The sequence below is a fragment of the Mustela nigripes genome, chromosome 2, assembly GCF_022355385.1.
Source record: "Mustela nigripes isolate SB6536 chromosome 2, MUSNIG.SB6536, whole genome shotgun sequence".
NCBI lineage: Eukaryota > Metazoa > Chordata > Mammalia > Carnivora > Mustelidae > Mustela > Mustela nigripes.
This window is the reverse complement of record NC_081558.1, coordinates 32,481,108-32,495,476: the sequence shown is the minus strand read 5'-3', so window position 1 is coordinate 32,495,476 and position 14,369 is coordinate 32,481,108. Positions and strand designations below refer to the sequence as shown.

The 14,369-nt window shown below is 41.3% G+C and overlaps 1 protein-coding gene across 5 annotated transcripts in view; it reads left to right on the top strand.

The window, feature by feature from the left end:
* Positions 1 to 14,369, top strand: part of ADAMTS9 (ADAM metallopeptidase with thrombospondin type 1 motif 9) — a 164,252-nt gene that overhangs the window by 17,593 nt on the left and 132,290 nt on the right. For all 5 annotated transcript variants that reach the window (XM_059390103.1, XM_059390104.1, XM_059390099.1 and 2 more), the window contains exons 4-6: positions 10,744 to 11,033; positions 13,220 to 13,303; positions 13,408 to 13,523. In XM_059390103.1, the coding sequence (XP_059246086.1) occupies positions 10,744 to 11,033; positions 13,220 to 13,303; positions 13,408 to 13,523 (490 nt within the window). The remainder of the gene's footprint in view (positions 1 to 10,743; positions 11,034 to 13,219; positions 13,304 to 13,407; positions 13,524 to 14,369) is intronic.

Genomic DNA, 14,369 nt, shown 5'->3' with positions numbered 1-14,369 from the left:
GTGTTTTGAAAATGTGCTACTAGAAATGCATAACTTCTGTGTGTGGCTCCCATTTCATTTCTCCTGGAGAGTGCTGGCCAAGAAGATCCCACGCTGCGTCACCACGGAGCCCAGGAGGCGGCCATTGAAAGCAGGCCGCGGGTAGTGTGGGGTGGGGCTTTGGGCAGCTGGCGTGGCCCCCTCACCCCCTGCCAGAAAGGCCAACCTCCCTTTACTGCAAAGAGATCGAATGAGTCACAGCCAACATTTCTGCAGGAGTATTTTGTAGGGTCGTAATAGGAAAACCAAACGGTTTCTTAGTAAAATGCAGGCCTGGGTATGTTCAGCTTATTACATTACCTCAAATAGATACTCCCTAAATATTTTCTCAAGTTAGTTCGGGTGTGCCTCAGTTTCCTCTCTTGGAAATGGCCATCAAAGGCCCTACCATGTTGGGTTGCTGTGAGGAGTAATCTGGTTAGTCCATGGAAAGTGCTTAGAAGAGTCCTGACACAGGGGAACCGTCTCCACACACGTCCTCCAGCATTATTGTTAACTGCAGCCCCTCTTTATGGCTTCAGTTGAGTGGGATGCGAGCAGTTGGATGAGAAAGCAGTAGCAGGGCCTTTGAGTATAGTACCTGAGTCAGCAAATTTGACCCCCTTCTTGGCTGAAAGATGGTGGGATGACCTCCAGATATGCCTCCCACCCCCCTGACCCACAGCCAACCACAGTCCCTTGAACTCTAACAGTAGCTTCTCAAGTGTTTTGTGCCAGTGGCATCTCCTTTTCCCCACCACCACCCACCACCACCACCCGGAAAGGAAAGCCCCTTAGCACGCTTCTCTCCATCTCATTATCTTCCCAGGACTGCGTCAGTCCCCACCACCCACCTGCCCTGAAAAGCAGCCAAGAGCCCATCAGTTTCCCAGTGACGGGGTGGTTAAACACATGTAAACTAGTTGCTCTCCTGCAAGATTTCTCAGAGGTCTTAAAATGCTAATGAGCATGGAGAAAGTCCCAGATGTAAATGCTGTGTGGAATATTTTGCACACTTAATGTTATTTGTTTTCAGGAATGTGTTCTGGGGACTCATGTTCCATAAACCACTCTCAGGGAGACCGTTCATAAACGTTCCAGCCAGCCAAAAGGAGTCTCAGCAAAATCTCTTCCGCCACTGTCCGTTGCACATACACAGTCCCTGCTGGTACGGAGCTCGGAGCATCCCTAGAGCCTCGGCACACCCTTTGTTTTTTCCCCCAAGCTCCCCCATGTGTGCAGAGAAGTGAGTTTGGGGGCGTGGTCCTTGCGAGAATCTAGGGGCTCACTGTTGTTTTTAAAGCTAGCCAGTTGAGGACCCTGAAAAAAATTAAACGTTGGTGAGTTTTCATTCTTACAGGACGGTTTCCCTCCACAGCTCCTTCCCCACCCACTTGCTGGAAACTCATTGTTCTTTATTATTAGAACATTCATTGGTTTTATGGCTGTTTGTGTATTTATGTCTTACTTTTTTTTTTTTTTTCTCTTTTTCACACACTGTGCTTGTTTATCCATCTTCCTCTGGTCCCAGTAGACTGTGTTTTCTCTCCTGCAGAATCCCCATCTGAAGGCATCATTAACTCTCTGAACAGACCTGATTCGTGCAGATCTTAGATATGAGTAGAGCAAAGACAGCCCGGGGAACTGCCCCCGGCCTCTGCTTTGGGTTCCCTGTATGTTAGCGGCTGTTGGAGCCACAGACAGGTAGAAGTGTTAGTGGCACTAGTTTGCGTCCAATTTCATCTCCAGAACATGTCTTGCCCCCATCCGCCCGCATGTGCGCTTTCCTGGCTGGGAGTTCTAAGGGGGCAGGGACTGGGTCTGCATCCTTGAGCCTCCTCCTCCACATCCCTCCTTTCTTGTAGAAGATTCTTTCTGAAATAGCATTGTTTTACATGAGCAACCTTAATATCAACATCCTCATTCCTACGGAGGGGATAGACCTCAAATGCCTGAGAGAGAAATTAACAGTCATTATGATCACCATAAATACTTCATGAATCCTTCCCGTGTGCCCTGCTTTGTCCCAAGGGCATTTAACTTGCTGTCTCTTTTATCCTCATGGTCAACCCTACAAAGAACTGTTATTATCCTCATTTTACAGATGGGATAACTGAGCCTCTGAGGCTAGAGTAGTGCTAGGGCAGGGCTACCAACAAGAGCTGGTCCACCTCCAGAAGCCAAGTGCAAAACCACTCGGGATTCCCGTCCAGCTTCCTTCTGGCTGTCAAGGCAGGGTAGAGCAGAAAGGGGGGCAGTCCTCCCTTTGCTTCTGTGCTGTGACTTCTCTGCCCACTTGGACCGTGAGGTCACAAGGTGGCTCAGTGCCTTAAGGAAGTTCAGTTAAATTTTGATAAACCTTATAAAAATAGAGAGCAATAATTAACTTCCCAACTGCTCAAGTTAACATTTGAATCTCCTTAGCCCAGCCCCGGTGGATGTGAAACTCTCAATGAGTAACTGCTGAATAACCAGGCCTGGTTGTTATTTTCTAAAATGATTCCAGTTACTTAAGAATATGACAGGCGTTTTATTGCATGGCAATGTGACATGAAGCTCCTTGAAGATGTTTTTTTACCAAAAAATAACTGAATATTACAGTTGTTTTTCTTTCTTTCTTTCTTTCTTTTTTTTTTTTTTTACTATGAGGTTTTAAGTAATGAGGCCATCTTAAATTTTTATTTATTTTATTTATCTTTATTCTTATTTTTTAAATTTATTTTTATTCTTTCTTTTTAAGGATCGGCCCCAAGTTTTATTTTTGTTTCATTGTTTCCATTGTTTATATCCACTTATCTAGCTCGGTACCTGGCATAAAATGGGTGTTCAAGAAGTAATTTCTAAAATTCAACTTATAATATAGAAGGAGTTTTCTTTCTTTCTTTCTTTCTTTAAGATTGCTTGATTGCTTGCTTGATTGATTTGAGCGAATGAGCACAAGAGCCGGGGGAGGGGCACATAAGGAGAGAGAGAGAGATCATGACCTGAGCCGAAATCAAGAGCCAGTGCCTCCCTGACTGAGCCACCCAGGTGGCATTTTCTGTACACTTTGTTATTTAATTCTCAAGACCACCTTAATGTAGCAGCAGGGATTTGTGACCTCTTTAAGAGGTCAGAGAAACGGACATCCAGAGAAGTGACTTAGAAAAGATCACTTAGGATGTAAACAGTTTATATCTTTGGAATTGTTACTGTAATCCAGAAAAATATTTTTATAATGTCACTCTCCCTGAAATGCTTCCTTTTTTAGTTCTGACTTTATTACTTGGGAAAGGTAGAAAACATAACAATATTTTTGGGTCGCTTCCTATGCGCTGGGCATTTTGTGTGCATGATCTCCAACCATTCCTCAGAGCAAGCCTATGACATAGGTAATGTTCTTATTCAGGTTTCTAAGTGGGAGGCCAGAGGGAGAATGGGAGTCAGTTATTTGCCCAAGGTCAAAAAGAGCTTGAGGGTTGCTCCTTTGGAGCAGCTGTGCTGGCCTAAGCATCTCTGCTTCTCCTTACTGGTCAGCAAGGCCAGAACAGTTGGAAAAGCCAATATTAACTCATCTTCCTGATATACAGTGTTACAACTGGAGTGACTATGACATGGCCTTGGTGCCACTTTCCACTGTTCAACCTGCCTGAATGTGTTTATCCGTACATGCAACGGTTCAGGGTGCAAAGTATTGCATTTTTCTCTGAATGCAAATGTGCTTTTGATTTTTGGAGGTATCATAGGCTTTTCTGTTTTTTTTTTTTTTTTTTGTATTAAGTTTATTGCCCATCTATTCCCCTGCCCCTACCTGTGCATTGCCTCCCCTATTATCAACATCCATCTCCAGAGGGTACCTTTGTTTCAGCTGGTGAATCTACATTGACATGATAATGATTACCTCATCTGGTTGTATCATCATCACCTAAAGTCCATATTTATATTATGATTTCCTCTTAAGTGTTTTATAGTGTATGGATTTGGACAAAAGTTTAAAAATAACATGTATCCATCATTACGATTTCATACAAAGTATTTTCACTGCTCTGAAAATCCTCTGTGTTCTGTCTGTCCATATCTCTGTACCCCAACCTCCGGCAACCACTGATCTTTTACTGTCCTTGCTGTTTTCCTTTTCCAGAATGTCAGATAGTTGGAATCATGCAGCAGAGAGCATTTTTCAGATTGGCTTCTTTCACTTAGCAGTATACGTTTCAGGTTCCTTCATGTCTTTTCCTTCATGTCTTTACATGGCTTGCTAGCTCAGTTCTTTTTAGCCCTGAATAGCATTCCATTGCCCGGTGCTACCACAGTTTGTGTACTGAAGGACATCTTGGTAGCTCCCAAGTGTTAATGATTATGAATACTAGCCATAGACATCCATGTGCAGCTTCTTCTGCGAACATCTCCTCCGGGTAGATACCAACGAGCATGACTGCTAGATCACATGGTAGGTTTAGTTTTGTAAGAATCTGATAAACTATCTTCCAAAGTGGCTGTACCATTTTGCATTCCCACCATCAGTGAATGAGAGTTTCTGTTGTTCAACATCCTTGCCAGCATTTGGTGTTGTCAGTGTTCCAGATTTGGGCCATTGTAGTTGATGTGTGGTGGTATTTTAATGTTGTTTTAATTTACATTTTCTTGATAGTATATGATGTTGAGCATATTTTCATGTGTTTGCCATCTGTGTATCTTCTGTCATTCAACATGCTGTTTTAAGATTGGAACTAGGACAGGTTGCTCATAAGTTATTTAGTTAACTAAATGTAATTAATTTTTGAAGACTCCTCAAAGGAGAACAACCTTGAAAGAATGATTTCCTATTTTTTTAAAGATTTTATTTATTTATTTGACAGACAGAGATCACAAGTAGGCAGAGAGGCAGGTAGAGAGAGAGAGAAAGGAAGCAGGCTCCCCGTTGAGCAGAGAGCCCGATGTGGGGCTCGATCCCAGGATCCTGGAATCATGACCCGAGCCAAAGGCAGAGGCTTAACCCACTGAGCCACCCAGGCACCCCTGATTTCCTGTTTTCAAGCATCATGTCTGAACTCCAAGAAGAGACAAGAGAAGGGTGCAGCCACTTTGGAAAACAATCTAGCAGTTCCCTAAAATGGTAAACATGGAGTTACTACATGACCCAGAAATTACTTCTAGGTATATACCTAAAAGAAATGGAAACATGGACACACAAAAACTTGCACATGGCATGTTCATAGCAGTATTATTCAACTGAGTTGTTAGACCCAAATGTCCAGCAATTAAAGAGTGAATAAATAAAATGTGAAAGAAGCGAGTCACAAGCCACATATTGTAGAACTCCATTCATATGAAGTGACAGAACAGGCAAATCCATAGATATAAAACCTAGATAAGTGCTTTCCAGGGGCTAGAGGAAAAGAAGTAATGGGGAAATGACCCCTAATGGGTACAGGGTTTCCTTAAAGGGCAAGGAAAATATCCTAAAATCAGATAATGGTGATGGTTGCACAACTTTATGAATATGTTAAAAACCACTGAATTATACCCTTTAAAAGGGTGAATTTTATGCTTGTATAAATTTTCTCTCCCTCTCCGTTTTTTTAAAGAGAGAGAAAGGACCGGGAGGGTCTGAGGGGAAGGGAAAGAGAGAATCTCAAGCAGACTCACCAGTGAGCATGGACCCCGATGCAGGGCTCAGTCTCAGGACTCTGAGATCATGACCTGAGCCAAAATCAAGAGTCGGACATTTGGCCAACTGAGCCACCTAGCAACCCCTATAAATTATCTCTCAATAAAAAGTACTAATAGACAAACCATAAGAGACTCTTAATCTCACAAAACAAACTGAGGGTTGCCGGGGGGCGGGGGCAGGTAGGGAGAGGGTGGTTGGGCTATGGACATTGGGGAAGATACATGCTCTGGTGAGTGCAGTGAAGTGTGTAAACCTGGCGATTCACAGACCTGTACCCGTGGGGCTAATAATATATGTTAATAAAAAATAAAAAATTTTAAAAAGTACTAATATATGTAAAGCTGTGTGTGAGGAAAAGAAAAAAAATAAAGGAAGAGCGAAATTACACAATTTGTACTGTGCTTTCCACCAGAGTGACATTTCATTACATAGCCCGTTCTGATAAAATTAGTAGCAAAGTGACATTACCCATTTGAAACACTGGCCTCAATTCTGTTATGCTCCAAGGTCGTTAAAGAGAAATGTGGATGACTTTCTTTTTACCTTAACACCATATGTCTCTTGGTGGAAATTATTCTCTGTTGTTACAGATTCTATTCAGAGGCAAGAGAGTGGAGTAGGTCTACAAGTTACAATTTCCATATTTTCAGTTCTTGGAAACAACGTTCATGCATTTGTAGCCATTGTGAATATCTGAATCTTTAAAGCTCATACTATTTTTAATGCTAAATTTAAAGTTGCCTGTTAAAATGGATAATGTGTTTGAAATTGGTTGAGCTAATTGGGTCATTAAATAGGATAGTAACTTGTTAGGATAAAAGATCAGATGGGTAAAACACCAGGAAGTATTATATATCAGAACACGTTGTTTTTGATTCTGAAGAAGTAATTTTATTCCTGGTTTTTCATGCCACCTAAAGTAGACGGAATTGTTTCTTTGATACACAGATAGATTACTTGTGAGTGAAAAAATGGTCTTCCAGGTATGTTAGAACTTACATGCATTGTTCTGTTATAAATTGTAGTCTTGTTGTGATCAGTGCCTGAATTTTTTCAGCTTTGTTATTTAAGTAAGTAACCCTGTTTCTAGTCAATCTAGTTAGCCTGGATTCCCGTCTAGATATTCCTATGTTACACGTCCCCCCTGGTGAGTCTCTGAGAGTGTATTTTCCCCCCTGAATGGTCAAAAAGAGTGAATACAGCATTTGCTGAGTGTTTTTCTCACTGTAGGTATACTTTTCTTCCAAATAAACCTGGTAAATCAAAATATTTATAGAAGACTCTAAGTAAAGAGTATTTCTTTTTCACAAACTAAGTGACATATTTTCTTTTTTAAACAGCTTTATTGAGATAAAATTCACATACCATACTATTCATCCGCTGCAAGTGTCCGCTGTAATGGCTTTTGGTGTATTTACAGACATGTGTGACCCTCATCACCATCCCTTTTAGAACATCCTTATCACTTGAAAAAGAAACACTGTACGCTTCAGCTGCCAACCCCTGATCTCGCCACCCCACCTCCAACAACTAATCTACTTTCTGTCTCTTTTGATTTCCTAATTGTGAACTTTTGTTTGACTAGAATCATATACTGACTGGCTTCTTTCACATTACTTTATTGATAAAGTTTATCAACATGTTTTATAATAAAAAAGGGCCAATTCACTAGGAAGATTTCGCCATTATGAATATAGGGGCACATTCTAACAGAGCACCACATACATGAAGCAAAAACTGACAGAAATAAAGGGACAAGCTGACAATTCACCAGTAATTGTTGAAACTTTAATACCCCATATTCGGTAATGGTTAGACCAGGGAGGCAGAAAATCAGTAGGAAATAGAAAACTTGGAAGATACTGTACATCAACTACACCCAGCAGATATCTGTACAACACTCTGTGCAGTGACAGCAGAATACAAATTCTTCTGATGTGCATATGGAACGTTCTCCAGAATAGATCATACATGAGACCATAAAAAATAATAAGAAGAATAACTCAGTACATTTAAAAGAATAGAGGTAATACATAGTACCTTTCCTGACTACAGTGGAAAAAAGTAGAGATCAAAAACATTAAAAAATAAGAAGCTCATAAATATGTGAAAAGTAAACAGCATGCTAAAATAACCAGTAGGTCAAAAGGGAGGTTGGAAAATACTTTGAGATGAGTAAGCATGAAGATAGAACATACCAGAATTTATAGGATGCAAGTCAAGCAATGCCTAGAGGGGAATTTAGAGCAATCAAAGGCTCTATTAAGAAAGAAGAAATATGGGACGCCTGGGTGGCTCAGTTGGTTAAGCGGCTGCCTTAGTTCAGGTCATGATCCCAGCATCCTGGGATCGAGTCCCACATTGGGCTCCTTGCTCGGCGGGAAGCCTGCTTCTCCCTCTGCCTCTGCCTGCCATTCTGTCTGCCTGTGCTCGCTCTTTCTTGCTCTTGCTCTCTCTTTCTCTGACAAATAAATAAAATCTATTTAAAAAAAGGAAGAAATATCTCAAATCAATCATCTAATCTTCTCCTTTAAGACAGTCAAAAAGGGGTGGGGGGCTCCTGGGTGGTTTAATTGGCTAAGCATCCAACTCTTGGTTTCCACTCAGAACATGGTCTCAGGGTCCTGAGATTGAACCCCAGCTCAGGCTCCGTGCCCAGCACAGAGTCTGCTTGAGTTTCTCTCCCTGTCTCCTCCTGCCTTTCCCCCTGCTTGTGCTCTCTCTCTCTCTCAAGTAATAAATAAATATTTTTTTAAAAGACACTAGAAAAGAAAGAGAAAACAAAACTACAGCCTGCAGAGAGAAGAAAACAATAAAGATTAGAGCACAAAATAGTGAAATAGAAAGTAGGAGAAGAAGAGAGACTTTAAAGCCTTCGCAACTTTACTGCATATAACAATTAGATTAAGCCTTTATGGAAGACGTTAAACAGGAGTATTTGTTTTTCATAAAATGAATGACACTGTTTCTTAATATATTAAAAACTATGTACTTTTCAACATGGCCACCAAACACCTATTGTAAAAAGCTGGTCTTTGTGAAAATATCCACATGCTCTCTTTTGTTCACTTGAGATTTAACCAAACCATGAGCCCATTTCAATCCTTAGTTTTTGAGAAATCTTGCTCCAATAGAGCACGTTTTAGGCCATTGATCAAACCCATGTCTGATGCCTCATACCACCACTTTCTGCTGTGTGACTTTGGACAAGTTGCTCAACCTCTCTGAGATTTAGTTTCCTCATGTGTAAAGTAGAGGTTAATTTTCTCATTTTGAGAGTAATTGTGAGATAACATACACAAAAGAGCCTAGTCCAATGCCTGGCCCATAGTAAGTACTTGATCAGTATGTATTCCATAGTCATTTTGATAACTTAAAAATGGACGGCCTAAATACCCATGTAGCATGGGTATAACATATGTGGATATACTCAGGAGAGACTGGCAGAAAAGAATATGATATTGAATCCTACTGTGTACCAGACTTTGGGCTAGCTCTGTGGGCTATGGCTGGACCACAAAACAAGTTATGAGAGTATGGACTGATTTCAGTATTTAACGCCTGCTAAAATGGGCAAAATATACATCCTGGCCTAAATGGGTTGTTTAGCAATGGTTTTTATGGTCAAATATTTGAACCCTGCAAATAGGAAACAACTCTGGCTTACCCTTTGTTGTTGTTGTTGTTATTCATGTAATAAATTTTATTCTTTGTATCTTAGATAAACATACTTGTCAGTTGTACAACTCTGTGGTCTGTCTTAGACTACAGGGTGCTGGCATTAAAACTTTAAAACACATTTAGGAGATGGTAGGCAAGATAACGGATGAAATTCTGTTTTTACTCCGAGCCTATTTGGGCAGGCACTCTTCATGCTTATTCGGTGTATAGTGTGGTTGATGACTTTGAGTTTGAACATTTTCACCAGCAACACAAGCTTCAAGCCACATTCTGGACCACCGCTTCTCAAAGCATTACCATGAATATGAATCCCCTGGAGGTCTTGTTAAACTGGAGGGTCTGATTTTTCGGGTCTGGAGTGGGGCGAAGGAGTCTGCAGTCCTTACAGGCTTGTAGGGGCTGCTGTGCTGCTGGTCCGCGGACCCCACTTTGAGCAGCAAGATTGTATAGACCTGAGGACGTAGCTAGGCAAGAGTCAGAATGAGTAGAGCTAATCTGGCATTACACACCATGGCCTCCATGGTCTGTTTATCCTCTCTGAGTTTAATCCACTTCCTTAATGGAGCCCTAAACTAAATTAATTAAAACTTCAGAGGCAGGGCACCTGGGTGGCTCAGTGGGTTAAGCCTCTGCCTTCGGCTCAGGTCATGATATCAGAGTCCTGGGATCAAGCTCCACATCGGGCTCTCTGCTCGGCGGGGAGCCTGCTTCTCCCTCTCTCTCTGCCTGCCTCTCTGCCTACTTGTGATCTCTGTCTGTCTGTCAAATAAATAGATAAAATCTTTAAAAAAAAAAATTCAGAGGCAATGAATAGCAGTGATTCTATTCTTACATTTCATGTAAGACGTTGATTTCATGAGGTCCTAGAAAAATACCTTGTCATGTGTTCTCTAGAGTTCCTTTGTATGGTCCATTAGCCTGGCCACCTCCCAGGCCTCTTTCTCCTGCATCTCATTAAATATCAAACGTGGTGTGTAGGAAACATCTCCATTTCCATTCTGTAAACCTCAGTACCCTTGCTGGTCCTTACTGTATCTATGGCAAAGAACAGTGAATGGAAACTGCTTACAACCCAGCAAGACTTTGGTTACCAAATGAGAAGAGTCATAGGCAATTGTCTCCCTTAAACTCGTGCCTGATTTCCTAAGACCTTAAGTGAGCATTTATGGAAGCTTCAAGGGAAGCTAATTTCAAGTCACTTAAACCATTTCCTTAGTCACTCAGATGAGAGTGCAGATTGAATTTCTCCCGTAGAGTCCACAGTGTGTAGAACTTGATTTTGTCTATAATTTGACAGCAGAGGCATCATCTTCTAAGATATGGCAAATTAAATTCTTAATATGAAAGAGAAGTGGTCTGAAATGTAATGTGTGCCCTCTGATTTGTTACAGAACACAAAAATAGTCACAGCAAAGACAAGAGGAAAATGAAAACAAGAAGATTGGGAGACAGACCTAGCCTGGCTGAAGATGTGGCTGTATTAAAAGCCAGCCTAGCAACAAAGGCCCTTTCTGCCTATAGTAACAAGACGGACAGCATCAGGGAAAAGAGGACCCACAGAAGAACAAAACGTTTTTTATCCTATCCACGGTTTGTAGAAGTGATGGTGGTGGCAGACTACAAAATGGTTTTATACCACGGACCAAACCTTCAACACTATATTTTAACTCTAATGTCAATTGTAAGTACATTCCAAAGAAGGTGATTTATGAGGTCCCTAAATGTGCCATTGGGAAATGGGTTTCCACCCCGTGCTTTGGAGGATCATTCTCAGGGCTGGCATTTCAACGATTCAGGCAAGTGACTGAAGAGAACATCAGATGATCGATTGGTTGCCTTTTTATAATAACAATAACGGTGACAGGGCGGAGTGTGTATTTTTTTAGACAATGTGCTTCCTAGTTAAAAGACATCGTTGCTAATTCTCCTGGCAGCTCTGCTAGGTAGGATTCTCATTCCCATTTTATAGATAAGAAAACCGAGCCTCAGAGGAGTTAGGTCACTTGCCCATGGTCTTGTGAAGCTAGTAAGTGGCTTAGACACTCATGTGACGTCTAGATGGTCCACTTCCCAATCCCAGTGCTCTTTGTCTAACATACACACCTGCGTGGCTAACTATGGGTCTAATTAAGTAGCCTTGGGATGAGGCCCACAGATCTATCCCTCTGTATTTTCCTACTTTCACTTCGAATAGAAAAATCAATAGATTTACATTATTAATAATAATTAGTAATTAATAATAATAATAAAATTAAAAACAGAACCAAAGACTAATCATGAAAAAGAAGGGTCATTTCCTACCCTGGCCCCTTTTCAGAGGCAACTACCATTAAAAGTTTTTTTGCCTATGTGTCTACCAGCACTGCCCAATAGAAACATAATGCAAGCCACATATGTAATTAAAAAAAAAAAAAGTAACATTAGTGTTAATAATGTATATCAATTCCTGCCAAAATGCTGTCATTTCAAAAATTGCTGATAAGATATTTTAGGTTTTTTTTTTCATCCAAAGTCTTCAAATTCAGTATGTGTCGTACATTCAGCGGCACATCTCATTTTAGACAAGGCACATGTCCAGTGCTCAGTGGCCACATGTGGCAAGTGGCTACCATATTGGATAACATGACCAAATACGTGTGCATATACAATACTTCTCAAACCAAAATAGAACATTCTAATACACCATTTTAAATACTGTTCTTTTCTTTTAAAAATGTTGGAGATTGTTCTATAATAGTGCATACAATCTACCCTCATTCATTTTAGGGCTCAACACAGCATTTATTCCAATAGATTGACCTTAATTTATGTAAACCAGAACCTACTTTTAACAAATTCCCCCAAAAGATTGTGAAAAGCAGCTGTGTTTGGGAGCTTTGCTTTAAGAGTTCTTTTTCCCTCTCCCTGGCCTCTGCTTCTCCTTGCCTTCCCCCCTCACTCCTACCAACCGGTCCCTTGTGCTCCCCACCCCACACCTCACCCCACTTGACCTGCACTCCCCCCTCGCTTCCCTTCCCCATGCTCAGCCCCCCAGGCCCTAGCCCTCTCCTGTCCTGGAGGAGGGAGAGGAAAACCTAATCACACCTTGCCCAGACTCAAGTCTATTTCCAGCCCATGAATTCAGACCCCTCAGGAGAATTTCAGTTATGAGCCTGGGTTTTGGGTCAGATTGATGTAGGTTGAGCATTTTGGCTCTGCCACTCAGCATGGTCTATAGTCTTGGGAAAGTTACTTAAATCCTCTGAGCCGTAGTTTTCTCACCTGTTGTGCAAAGATTGTGATAGCCTAGAGTTTTGCTCTGGGGACCAAATGCCGAAGTGTGTGCAATTTTCAGCAAGGATCTAGTAACACAATAAGCATTCAATGAACGTTAACTCTCACAGTTAATGATAATAATGAAAACCAACCCAACCCAACCCAAACCAAACCAAATGGGTTACTAGGTTGTGAAGCACACAAAGGAGAGTTAAACATGAAGAACAGCTGTATTAGCAACGTACTCAATGTGAGATTCCATACTTGGGCAATCTGGGACTTCTACTGGGATGAAAGAGCTTGATCAAAAATAAATATCCAGTGTTATATGAATATCCAAAGAACTGTTAAGTTGTGTGGCAATGCAGTTTCTGAGGAAAATGCTTTGAAATTTAAACTTGTTGGGATTCATTCTTATCTGAAACTGCCATCTATGAATTTTTCAAAGAGAGTGTTAAGAAATGTTTGTTGAGTGAATGCAAATTCGAACCTACCAAATGCATATGTTTGCATGAAAACATGGAAAGAATTGGAGCCAGGGCGTAAGAAGTGAATTGCTTATTGCTTACACAGAGTTCACAATTAACCTTGAAAAATTTATCTCGGTTGCAGGTAGCCTCTATCTATAAAGACCCAAGTATTGGAAATTTAATTAATATTGTTATTGTGAACTTAGTTGTGATTCATAATGAACAGGTAATCAAGTTTTTTTTTTTCTTCTTTCTTGTACATGTATCCGAAATGGCATGTCTCATTGGTGTTGGTACAATGGGCCAATCATAATTCTTTTCTGCATTTAGGAAGGACCTTCCATTTCTTTTAATGCCCAGGCAACTTTAAAAAATTTTTGCCAGTGGCAACACTCGAAGAATTCTCAAGGTGGAATCCAGCATGATACTGCTGTTCTTGTAACCAGGTATATGGATTTCTCATTCCTCAAATCTTCCAGTTTTCCAGTCACGTTGGTCGGACAAGGTCATATATTCTTGGTAACCAGCCCCTCGCATAAGGTTCACAAACCCTTAGTCCTGTGCATTGCAGGATGTTCAACAGCATCTACAGTCTCTTCCTACTACCTATCAGTAGCCTCTCCTCTCGATTGTGATAACCAACAATGTTTCTGGGGTTGGGGGAGCAAAGTCATCCCGATGGCATAACAGGAGCCAACAGGTGCCAAGAAGGCAATCGATATGTCAGGTGGGCCCAACAGTAAACACCCTTAGATGAAAGGCAGATGCTCTTCAGATGGAGCTGGTTGTTACCACGCCACAAAGGCGTCTGGTGTCGCCAACTTCTGTAATTTTGCAAAAAGTCAGAAATTCGGGTTTTTCTTTGAAGTGAAATCTTCCAATTTTTACATGGTAGTGACAAACTCAAAGCTATTTAAAATGCCGTGTAGGGCAACAAAGAAGAGTGCTGTCCTGGTTGTAATTCCCCTTGGCCACCTTGGAGAAAGTCACAGTCACTGACTAGTAGGTGAGCTGATGCCATAGGTATTTAGAGCCTTTTCAGGAACACACAGTAGGAGGGAAAGCCCAGGTTGGAGAGGTTTTTCACTGACTCTATAGCTCCCCCTGTGGCAGAAGAAATCCTCGATGTAGCTTTTAATCCCTATGTCACTGGTTCCCAAGGTTTTTTGAGTTAGAAACCCTCCGCCTCGTCAGTTTCCTCTTTGTAACCTCCTCCCCCGCAAGGTGGGCGCTGTAGTGAATGTCTAGAAGACGGTCAACTGTTTACTTGTGTTGACATTGACTCTTTGATG